This window comes from Capra hircus, chromosome 21 (genome assembly GCF_001704415.2).
Source record: "Capra hircus breed San Clemente chromosome 21, ASM170441v1, whole genome shotgun sequence".
NCBI classification, from domain to species: domain Eukaryota; kingdom Metazoa; phylum Chordata; class Mammalia; order Artiodactyla; family Bovidae; genus Capra; species Capra hircus.
The window spans coordinates 39,653,303-39,665,757 of NC_030828.1; the positions used below are offsets into that span (position 1 = coordinate 39,653,303).

Sequence of the window (12,455 nt, forward strand, 5' to 3'; positions counted from 1 at the left end):
TGAGTTAGCAATGCCACCTTTAAATAGGCCATTATTCTTTTCAGAAGTGGAAAATATTCTTTACTGTATATGGGACTGAAATATTTTAAATCATTACCATAACATTATCTTTGTCTAGGCATTCACTGTAACTTTTAAACTATAGTTACTGGTCTTATGTGTTTTGTCCAGGGATGAAAAGAGACATATTTGCTGTACTCCAGTAAGCAAAGAGAGACACACGGGCACCCGTCAGGGACACCAAGGGCTATGATGAATGTAAAGCACACGTTTGAGAGCTGGTATGTTACAAACACTATTTCCAAAGGCATTTTTCATTTAAAGATTACCTGAAAAGCATTTTACACAAGGTTATGAAAGTTTATATAATACTTTTCAAAGTATCTTGTGGCTCCAAATTTTCCCACCTCATAAATATCTTATTAGATCAAACTTTTATAAGCATTCTTGGCAAATATAGTTGAAAATCTTATTTTTAAAATGCATTTTTCAAACATATTTTTAAGCATTTATTATGAAATTTTCATTCAGTAATAAATCACTAATGAATTTGACACCTGGTGTACAATATAGTTTATAATCAAGTAATTTGAACAATTAAATAATTAAGTAATTTGATTAAATAAAGCAATTAAAGCAATTAAATGATCTGGGTGAAAAACACAAAACCCGCTTAAAGACTTTGGTAATCTAAATTAAATTTGTATATAAATTATACATATGCAAGCATGTAATAATTTAATTCATATTTATAAACTCTAAATGATATACATATGATGTTTGGATGTATATATACACATATGTATATGTGCATATATGTATATATTATTAAAAACTGAGATAGCTTTAAAGGAAAATATTCAGCATTAATTATCTAGATTCTAGTCTATTCTAATGATGAATAACTTTAGAGTTTAACCTTATGAAATGTTAACTAATTTTTAAAAATCTTTTCCTGGTAAAACTCAAAACAATACAAACTGATTTACAATTCTGTTTCTTAAACTTGTTTAAATGTGTCTATCCTGTAAATAGTATGATTTTCATATTTAAAAGCAAGAATAACTGTTAACTTATAAAATCAATACTTACAAAACTTCAAATGAAATCAAGAAACTTCAGAGTTGGAAAGATAACATGAGAATTATTTGAAAAAGTAAATAGAATTTGACTTAAGCACCTTTCAGTTAGAGTATCACTAGTTCTAATACAACTTTCTAGAATAATATATAATCATACACATGTATTCTGAATAGTCACCAAAATATAATCTACTAGCTACTGATGGGATTTACTGCCTGCCTTACCCTAACAGGTTCACTTCATGAAAATACAAGAAACTCCACCCAAAAAAGTCACAGTAACAGAGTATGGACTTTTCCTATTTATCGAAATAAGCATCCATTTGACTTAGATCTAGTTTATGCTGTAACAAAATTTAAGTGATATAAAGATCACAATAAAATAGTTTCCAAACAATAAATTAATTAATATGACCTTTATAGAGATGGCTTCAAAATGTATTACTCCTCTCCACTCCATGGATTTATTTAACCTAAATGGTTCATAATTTTTATTTTTTCTCTTTAATTGATACTTACAATAATTAGATTATAAAATGTTTTTTTGCAATATCTACTGTCAGAGCAAGTAAATGCAGGATTTCTCAGCTCACAACATTACCTTATTTCAGAAAAAAAAGTTCTTATTTTAAACGCACATAATTTTCACAATTTTTGCTTTGCTTTGAGTGTCTGGAAAATCAAAATTTAACTTTCTTGAAGAAAATATTTAATTCATATCCACAGATATATATGGGAATATTTAAAGTACTATGTGCTGTTTTTCTCATGACATTTGTCAATCAGTGTCACTGGGACAATACATCAGCACATATGCCATTAATGGCAAACAAGTAAATACTTTCATCTTTTCATAAGAGAAAATTGCAGATTTTCTCCCATAATAAATAGTCAGCTATACCACAAAGTACTCTAATAATCTTCAGAGAAGAACATCTTTTATCTCTGGTTTCCAAATTTTGACAAACTATGTTTTGCAACATTCACACATTAGCTTGTGCTGCTCTGGCTCCACGACCATGATGAAACCTCACAGATTTTAAAACTGCTCTAAGCTCACAGATAAGAGCAAACTTAAAGCTGTTGGATATTTGCTGAGCCACTGACCAATCGACAGCACAGGCCCTGAAGAAACGTAGTCCTCAACACCCTGGCTGTGTTCTTCCTGCCAGGGCACTGTCGTGGATTGACACTGTTACCACATCGTCCTTCAGATTTCCCATGTAAACTGGGAAACAGATAAACAAAGAGGCCATACCAGAAGGGGCTCATCAGGAGCACTGGTGGAGAGCTCGGCAGATGCTGTGCGGACAGTGCTGAGCCCAGTAAGGGAGACATTCGAGAGCCTTCTCCGCCTCACGCCACTGCAGTTGTTGGGGATTTTAAATGCACATCTCTTGTGGTAATTCAGCCCACATCCTAGAAGAAGAAAGCAAAAATGACTTTTGTTCAATGATAAATTAAAAGCTACTCTAGTATATGGTATAAATTTTGAATTTTGAGAAATAGTACTGCTTCCATTTTTCTTCATGCTGTTTGAAATTTTAAATTTTCTCTTAAGCTTTTTCTGAGCTTTATCATCCCAATACGTCAATAAGCGGGGTTCTGAAATCTGATGTTATTGGATGAGCTCAGCAATCAGTCTGGTTACCAGTTTTAAAAATGTTTTCTAACATAAAGGACTTGGTCTTTGAGGGGTCCAGCAACAAAACTCCAAAGAGATGACCAATTTTTAGCTGCTATAAGTTCTATTGTGAGGGAAAACTAATCATAATGTTTCATAACTTCTGAACTATATTGATTTGAGTCAAGACTCCACAAAACTTGTTTGTCTACCAGGCCTTGGACAATTTACTTCATCTCAGTCTTTCTGTTGGTAAAATGAGGATAACGACTACCTTGTAGAATCATTAAGAAAACATGTAAAATATTTCACAAGCTAGTTTCCACAGGTAAATAATTAGGAAAGCACTGTTTTTCTCTCAACATTTCTACTGTTCATAGTTTTCACATTGTCGTCTTACCTCAAAATTCTCCCATGTGTCACATAGTAGACAAATTTTCATACAACTACCCTTTAGGGAGACTTTCTTCTACCTTTTCACAAACAAAAATTCAGAAATTACAGTTACCTTATTTATAGGATTCATCATGAAAGCTTGGGTTTTTTGGTCAACATTCAAACAGCTCTATCTCTCCCTACTCCACCTCTTAAATAGTAAGATCAGGGTATAATTTGTTTTTTTAATTTTCATTTTTACTTTATTTTACTTTACAATACTGTATTGGTTTTGCCATACATTGACACGAAACCACCATGGGTGTACATGTGTTCCCAAACATGAACCCCCCTCCCACCTCCCTCCCCACAACATCTCTCTGGGTCATCCCAGCGCACCAGCCCCAAGCATGCTGTATCCTGCATCGGACATAGACTGGCGATTCGTCTCTTACATGATAGTATACATGTTTCAATGCCTTTCTCCCAAATCATCCCACCCTCTCCCTCTCCCTCTGAGTCCAAAAGTCCGCTCTACACATCTGTGTCTCTTTTGCTGTCTTGCATACAGGGTCATCATTGCCATCTTTCTAAATTCTATATATATGTGTTAGTATACTGTATTGGTGTTGTTCTTTCTGGCTTACTTCACTCTGTATAATCGGCTCCAGTTTCATCCATCTCATCAGAACTGATTCAAATGTATTCTTTTTAACGGCTGAGTAATATTCCATTGTGTATATGTACCACAGCTTTCCTATCCATTCATCTGCTCATGGACATCTAGGTTGTTTCCATGTCCCAGCTATTATAAACAGTGCTGCGATGAACATTGGGGTACATGTGTCTCTTTCAATTCTGGTTTCCTCGGTGTGTATGCCCAGCGGTGGGATTGCTGGGTCATATGGCAGTTCTATTTGCAATTTTTTAAGGAATTGCCACACTGTTCTCCATAGTGGCTATACTAGTTTGCATTCCCACCAACAGTGTAGGAGGGTTCCCTTTTCTCCACACCCTCTCCAGCATTTATTGCTTGCAGATTTTTGGATAGCAGACATTCTGACTGGTGTGAAGTGGTACCTCATTGTGGTTTTGATTTGCATTTCTCTAATAATGAGTGATGTTGAGCATCTTTTCATGTGTTTGTTAGCCATCCGTATGTCTTCTTTGGAGAAATGTCTGTTTAGTTCTTTGGCCCACTTTTTGATTGGGTCATTTATTTTTCTGGAATTGAGCTGCATAAGTTGCTTGTATATTTTTGAGATTAGTTGTTTGTCAGTCGCTTCATTTGCTATTATTTTCTCCCATTCAGAAGACTGTCTTTTCACCTTGCTTATATTTTCCTTTGTTGTGCAGAAGCTTTTAATTTTAATTAGATCCCATTTGTTTATTTTTGCTTTTATTTCCAGTATTCTGGGGGGTGGATCATAGAGGATCCTGCTGTGATTTATGTCGGAGAGTGTTTTGCCTATGTTCTCCTCTAGGAATTTTATAGTTTCTGGTCTTACATTTAGATCTTTAATCCATTTTGAGTTTATTTTTGTGTGTGGTGTTAGTAAGTGATCTAGTTTCATTCTTTTACAAGTGGTTGACCAGTTTTCCCAGCACCACTTGTTAAAGAGATTGTCTTTACTTCATTGTATATTCTTGCCTCCTTTGTCAAAGATAAGGTGTCCACAGGTGTGTGGATTTATCTCTGGGCTTTCTATTTTGTTCCATTGATCTATATTTCTGTCTTTGTGCCAGTACCGTACTGTCTTGATGACTGTGGCTTTGTAGTAGAGCCTTAAGTCAGGCAAGTTGATTCCTCCAGTTCCATTCTTCTTTCTCAAGATTGCTTTGGCTATTTGAGGTTTTTTGTATTTCCATACAAATCTTGAAATTATTTGTTCTAGTTCTGTGAAAAATATCGCTGGCAGCTTGATAGGGATTGCACTGAACTTGTAGATTGCTTTGGGTAGTACACTCATTTTCACTATATTGATTCTTCCGATCCACGAACATGGTATATTTCTCCATCTACTAGTGTCCTCTTCGATTTCTTTCATCAGTGTTTTATAGTTTTCGATATATAGGTCTTCAGTTTCTTTAGGTAGATATATTCCTAAGTATTTTATCCTTTTCATTGCAATGGTGAATGGAATTGTTTCCTTAATTTCTTTTTCTACTTTCTCATTATTAGTATATAGGAATGCAAGGGATTTCTGTGTGTTGATTTTATATCCTGCAACTTTACTATATTCATTGATTAGCTCTAGTAATTTTCTGGTGGAGTCTTATTAAAACCAACAGATTACAAGCCCAACAGTAACTCCCCCAGTGGAAAAGCAGCACAGATGCCTGCATCTGCCACTAACAAGTGGGGGCAGGGCAGGGAGGCACGGAGGTGTGGGCTGCAGTGGTTTGTTTTTAAGAATACATTATGGTGTTCTAGAAATGGGATTGAGCAGTTCAAGGAGTTCTGTCCATAGAAGATGATACAACTATGATCTTGGTGTGGAAAGCCTGGTACGTTCCAGTTGGTCACTTGACAGCTGAGTGATCTTGGATGGTTTGATTAAACTTCTGAATCTTAGCTCATTTCAACATTTATTGAACGCTTATTATTCCACGTTCTAGCTAAAGACATAAATTGTAACGTTTAGTCTGTTAGCAAAATAATCAACACCTATGTAATGGAGAAACATATCCATACAATACAGGGGAAAAGATAGGAAAATCTGGTTTCCCAGATCACAGCTAATATTTGAAGACAGGAAATGAACAGAACAGAATCCACACACTCCCCAGATCCACGGAAGATATCTGAGGGAAAGAAGAAATTGCAGAAAAGGTCACAACACAAGCAGGTAACCCCAGCACATATTCCATTGGGCCAGGAAGGGAAATAACTTTACCTTCACATTTAAGGCCTTGACGCACCAGCCCCCACAACATTTCTCCACAGTGATCACAGAAAGCTGGAGCTCTGTATGAATGAACAAAGAGAGTGTGGGGGCGAATTTGAAAGTCTTCAAAGGTGGCAGAAGCTGTAAAAATAAAAAAACATTGAAAAATAAGTTGAATGAACACCCTGATCTGTAGATAATTTGTGTGCATGATAACTACTATGCAAGTATGTATATAACTCTCGGCAAAGTTAGGAAAGATGCAAAATGCAACATTGCTTGACTCTTAGCCATCCCACTCCATTCTTCCCAACCACAGCTTTACAAGTGGTGGCACAGGAACCTCTTTCTTGTCTTCCTGCTTCTTAAGGTCTCAGATCACTTCAAAAATAGCCAAATCGATAACTGTATATGTATGGCTGAGTCTGTTTGCTTTTCACCTGAAACTATCACAACATTGTTATTCAGCTTCCCGACCTAGGGATCGAACCCGGGTTTCCCACATCGGAGGCAGACGCTTAAACCTCTGAGCCACCAGGGAAGCCCACTAATCAGCTATACTCTAACATAAAACCAAAAGTTTAAAAAAATAGCCAAATCACTAGAAGAATGAATGAAAGGATAAGTCAACTTGGTTTACAGATAGGGAATGTTACTTGAAAATACTTTGCTTCTTCTCTTACTTGAAATGAACCCACGGTATTCAGAAATATTAAAGGAAAAGAAACTCTTGATGAATTGTTTAGACAGATCAGAAGAAAGTATACTTGAATATGACCTTGAAGAGAGGTACAGTAGAAGGGTGGGGTCCAACTGGACACAAGAAATCTAAGCAGCCTCTTTTGGAGAGATAAAGTTGTTTGAACTCTTATGCAGTATAACCAAGCATTTAAATCCTGACCTAAAAACAACAAGCAGCCTCTTCACCAATATGCCAAACAGAGGGATTTAATATACACACTGCTGAACTTCAGTTCACTTTGAAAAATATACTTTAGTAAATCACATTCATGCTAACAGTTCAGTTCAGTAGGGTATTTTTATTATAGCTTATTGTTATTTATTCTATGATATTCATACAGAGGATTGAAATTCATTATTTTTAATTATACTTTTCCAGAGGATTTTTAAAATTATGTTATAAAAATAGTTTATGTTTCTTTTGGTGTTGCTTAAATCAAGAAATAGAAAGGTACAGCGAATTCAAAGTGAAAGGCGACCCCTTTCTCCCAAATTCTAATGCTGCTGCTGCTGCTGCTAAGTCACTTTAGTTGTGTCTGACTCTGTGCGACCCCATAGACGGCAGTCCACCAGGCTCCCCCATCCCTGGAATTCTCCAGGAAGAACACTGAAGTGGGTTGCCATTTCCTTCTCCAATGCATGAAAGTAAAAAGTAAAAGTGAAGTCACTCAGTCGTGTCTGGCTCTTCGCAACCCCATTAACTGCAGCCTACCAGGCTCCTCTGTCCATGGGATTTTCCAGGCAAGAGTATTGGAGTGGAGTGCCATCGCTTTCTCCAAAATTCTAATGAGTGGGGCTGTATTTTCTAGACCTGTTTGCACACATAGTCTGATCTTGACACTGTCGAGTACAGCCCAGGAAGAGCTGGCCATAGACTGAGAAGAGCTAGGAGAGGCTTTGCCATTACCTGAGTGACACCTCACTTAATTGTCATGAGCCTCAGTTTCCCACACATAAAAAGAAAGGTCTGACTGATGATGACTTCTCTTAACCCCTGAAGTGTAAACTTTCGTTAATCTTAGAAGAGGACCAGGTGCACTTAATTTCATAAGGTTTTATGCAAAGAGAATTTTGTGGGAAACTTAGGTCTTACAAAGATGATTCTATTCTGCCTTCCCTTCTCTGCCTCCTGTTTGTCTTCTTGCCTCGCTTTTTCAATACTTATTAAATGCCTTTTCCATGTTATCTGTCAAAGGCACCAATCCAGTTTAAAAATGTAAAGATAAGTAGGACATATTTACAGAGCCTACCAGACCAGCAGGAGACAGATAAAAACAAATTTTTAAAACTCCATAATAACTTTTAAATACCTTAAAATAACTTTTTAAGGTTCAAAGAAGCTACAAAGTTTGGCCTAAGTTACTAAATAGGAATAAGACTACTATCCATAAGTGTTTTGTCTCCAATCCAGGCTCCTTTTCATCATTCCTGTGTTACATCTTATCTTTCCTAACTCTGCCCCAAGAGTTATATCCAACAGCCCCACTGTGTGAGAAATAAACATCTGTAGTTTTCCTGCTGGTGCCTTGGAGAGCAGGTATGGGCCAAGGAATCGCCTGTGGAGAATACTTATGAAGTGCTTACCTTGCTAAGTATGCAAAGTGTGGCAGAGTGAATGTTGAAGCTGTAGGCAATTCACCCCTGCTAGACAGGTGTCCCGGAGAAGGCAATGGCACCCCACTGCAGTACTCTTGCCTGGAAAATCCCATGCATGGAGGAGCCTGGTGGGCTGCAGTTCATGGGGTCGCTAAGAGTTGGACACAACTGAGCGACTTCAGTTTCACTTTTCACTTTCACGCATTGGAGAAGGAAATGGCAACCCACTCCAGTGTACTTGCCTGGAGAATCCCAGGGATGGGGGGTGCCTGGTGGGCTGCCGTCTATGGGGTCGCACAGAGCTGGACACGACTGAAGTGACTTAGCAGCAGATAGGTGTTCAAAACTAGGAGGACAACTTTGAGAGTATCATCCCTCAGGGCAAATGAAAATAGAACATGTAGGAAAGTGAAACACTTCAATCAAAAAGAATATTATTGATGGTTCACAGAACATATAATTGGACCATAAAAGGAGATGAAAAATTTTAATGGGTTGGTTTCCCCTTGAATCTTGAATAAAAGTACTTTATTCCAAATTAAGGTGCTTTATTATTGGAAATAAACTATCAACTTATTAAAGGTACAATTTTTACTCAATGGCAAGATAATGAGAATGATAATACGGTTAAGGTTTATTGTACTCTTACTGTATACTGGACAGTACACTAGAGATTAAAGTGTGGGAAGAAGGAGCTAATCAAAGAACTGTAGCCAAGTAACCTGCTCTAGAATTACCTACAAGGAGTTCTGATTAATGTTAATATTTCTTACAAAAAGAATTTCAATTGAAATAAGATTGAGAAATTGCATTATTATGTTTCTCACTTCAAGTTTCACAATATTACAGTCAATGCTTATTCTAAGTAAATCAGTAAAAGGTATGGTTTGAGTACCAATCAATTTGCTTTTATAATCTGGTCAAAATGTGTCTAATTTTGAAAATGCTAAATCCTCCTTAAAATTGGTCTCTCACCATCATGGACAAAAATCGTTTTTAAAATATCAAAGAAAATAGCTAAAGAAAATATTTTGTCCCAACCATTAACTCGTAACTTCTCCCCTGCCTCTCCCTCCACCCCCTACTCCCACTGAATGACACCCAAACAACTGTGGCAACACCATGATAGCAATTAGTTAAATAATTACGGTAGTTTTCAAAATAAGGAATCTTAGGACCTGACAATACTAATACCTAGCTGCATTCAGATTTTTTGAATTAATCAGAATGAATATAAATAATTAAAAAGATTTTCAAAGACACCCCTAACCCAATTTATGTCAGGTACATTTGTTTTTTCACTTTTTGAAGGGGATTAACATTCATAAGCAGTTAGCACCCTTGACTTATGTTTAAATGCCATTTTCTAAAGTTCAATTTTAATTTTAGAATAATTAAATACATTTTTAAAATAAAACTACTAAGTATGGTGAGGTTTCACATGCATTTGAAATCAAAGCACAACATCAATTCATTATGAATTTACCTGTTTCTGCACCCTGGGGGAAATCAGCATTAGCTGAGTGTATGCATGCCATCTTGCCTAATCACAAAATTGCACTGCAGAGATAATCACTTAGCACAGGAAAACAAAGTGCATGCTGTAATTCCATTTCACTTAAGGTTTGGAAGCAAAATGGACAGAGAAGAACAGGAATATTAAAGTGTTTAGAGATTCCAAGAGAGGACAATGTGCTATCTGTCTGGATGTCACAAGCAATCAGGTGACCTAAATTAAAACCATATGACAAGGCTACACACGAAACACAATGGGCCCCTTATACTGGTATTTGTATCTCTGATTTGCTCTATTCACAGTCTATTGTTATACTCCATGGTGCAGGAGAGGAGAAAATGACATGCTTTCCTTAGTCACTGAGCATTTTAAACAGGTAATTGAGCCAAAAACTCTAAGATAATCAGTACTTCTTTTAAGGCTCATTATAAATTGTTGTACAAAATGGAATAAACTGTTTGGTTAGCAGTACAGAAGAAATTAGGCTTCTGAAGCAAAATAAATAATCTCTGGAGGTCAAATTTATTTGTATAATAAAATAAAATAATGTCCCATCTTGCAAGATTTTCAGTTAATTTCTCTTACTGGTAATTTTGGCAACTGGGGAGAAGCATTAACTCTTTCTGGCACTGACAGGTTGGAACAAGGGATAAGAAGAAGAAAAGCTTAACACATTTCAAGTATCATCTCATTCAATTTTCACAAGGACTTTATGAAGTACATATTATTATCCCCAATTTACAGATGAGAAAATTGAGTCCCAGAAAAATTAAGGAGATGTCCTAGGTGACATAGGATCTTGATTCAGACAATCTGACACCTGAACCATACGAACTCTGAATAAAATAATCATATTCTCTGACCATTAAACTTCTGTGGTTATAAATTACCTGCATATTTAATGAATCAATAGGAAAAGATTAAAAAAAAAAAAAAGAAACACTGCAAGAAAATATAACACACCACTAAAGGCTTCCCTGGGGGCTCAGACGGTAAAGAATTTGCCTGCATTGGAAGGGACCTGGGTAGTCTCTAGTTTAGAAGATCTGCTGGAGGAAGGCATGACAACCCACTCTAGTATTCTTGCCTGGAGAATCCCCATAGACAGAGGAGCCTGGCGGGAGCTGCAGTCCATGGGGTCACACAACTTGGACACAACTGAGCAATAAGCACATTGCAAGGTGCATCCTTACCTCAGAGTTGAAAAAAAACAAAAACTGAGTAAAAATGTCCATAAAATAACACATAGACTGAAATTAATTCAGCTTATGATCAACATTCAGAAAACTAAGATCATGGCATCTGGTCCCATCACTTTATGGCAAAGAGATGGGGAAACAGTGGAAACAGTGGCTGATTTTATTTTTGGGGGCTCCAAAATCACTGTAGATGGTGACTGCAGCCATGAAATTAAAAGACACTTGCTCCTTGGAAGGAAAATTATGACCAACCTAGACAGCATATTAAGGCTTCCCTGGTGGCTCAGAGGTTAAAGTGTCTGCCTGCAATGTGGGAGACCCGGGTTCAATCCCTGGGTCAGGAAGATCCTCTGGAGAAGGAAATGGAAGCCCACTCCAGTATTCTTGCCTGGAGAATCCCATGGATGGAGGAGCCTGGTGGGCTACAGTCCATGGGGTCGCGAAGAGTCCGACACGACTGAGCGACTTCACTTTCACTTTCAGACAGCATATTAAAAAACAAAGATATTACTTTGTCAACAAAGGTCCATCTAGTCAAGGCTATGGTTTTTCCACTAGTCATGTACAGATGTGAGAGTTGGACTATAAAGAAAGCTGAGCACCGAAGAGTTGATGATTTTGAACTGTGGTGTTGGAGAAGACTCTTGAGAGTCCCTTGGACTGCAAGGAGATCCAACCAGTCCATCCTAAAGGAGATTAGTCCTGGGTCTGGACGGACTGATGGAAGAAGTGATGTTGAAGCTGAAACTCCAATACTTTGGCCACCTGATGCGAAGAGCTGACTCATTTGAAAAGACCCTGATGCTGGGAAAGACTGAGGGTAGGAGGAGCAGGGGATGACAGAGGATTAGATGGTTGTATGGCATCACCGACTCAATGGACATGAGTTTGGGTAACCTCCGGGAGTTGGTGATGACCAGGGAGGCCTGGTGTGCTGCGGTTCATGGGGTCACAAAGAGTTGGATACGATTGAGCAACTGAACTGAAATGATGATCAAAAATTATTTTAATATGCTTTCTGCATACTCTTCATTTTTTGAAACCCTCCTCCCTCTAAAGAAACTGGAGTTAGTAACAATAACTGGATTTAAAATTTTTACAAAATCAAAGGTGATGCTTAATTAACAGCCAACTAGAGTTTTGTTTCTACGTGATAACCAGTGTCATTCAATTGATAAGTCTGACCCAAAGCAAAACGTTATAAAGCTTTAAAAACTGTTAAGATTTGTTGTAGATAAATTTGTTTTTTCTTAACTTCTAGAATATTGAAAATAGCTTCAAAATACCACACCCCCAAGTTAAATATACATACTCATCAGTTTTAAGGTATCCAAAGGATAAGAAATCATATCCACTTTAACATCCTATCATTCATCCATACACACACATAATAGATATACATAAGTAATCCTCTGCCATCTGAGAGTTTTCATT

General features: G+C 37.0%; 1 protein-coding gene across 2 annotated transcripts in view; it reads right to left on the bottom strand.

The window, feature by feature from the left end:
- The window catches only part of PRKD1 (protein kinase D1), a 346,762-nt gene that overhangs the window by 80,067 nt on the left and 254,240 nt on the right, over positions 1 to 12,455 (bottom strand). For both annotated transcript variants that reach the window (XM_018066224.1, XM_018066225.1), the window contains exons 3-4: positions 5,979 to 6,110; positions 2,341 to 2,501 (exon numbers count right to left, since the gene is read on the bottom strand). In XM_018066224.1, coding sequence (XP_017921713.1) covers positions 2,341 to 2,501; positions 5,979 to 6,110 — 293 coding nt within the window. The remainder of the gene's footprint in view (positions 1 to 2,340; positions 2,502 to 5,978; positions 6,111 to 12,455) is intronic.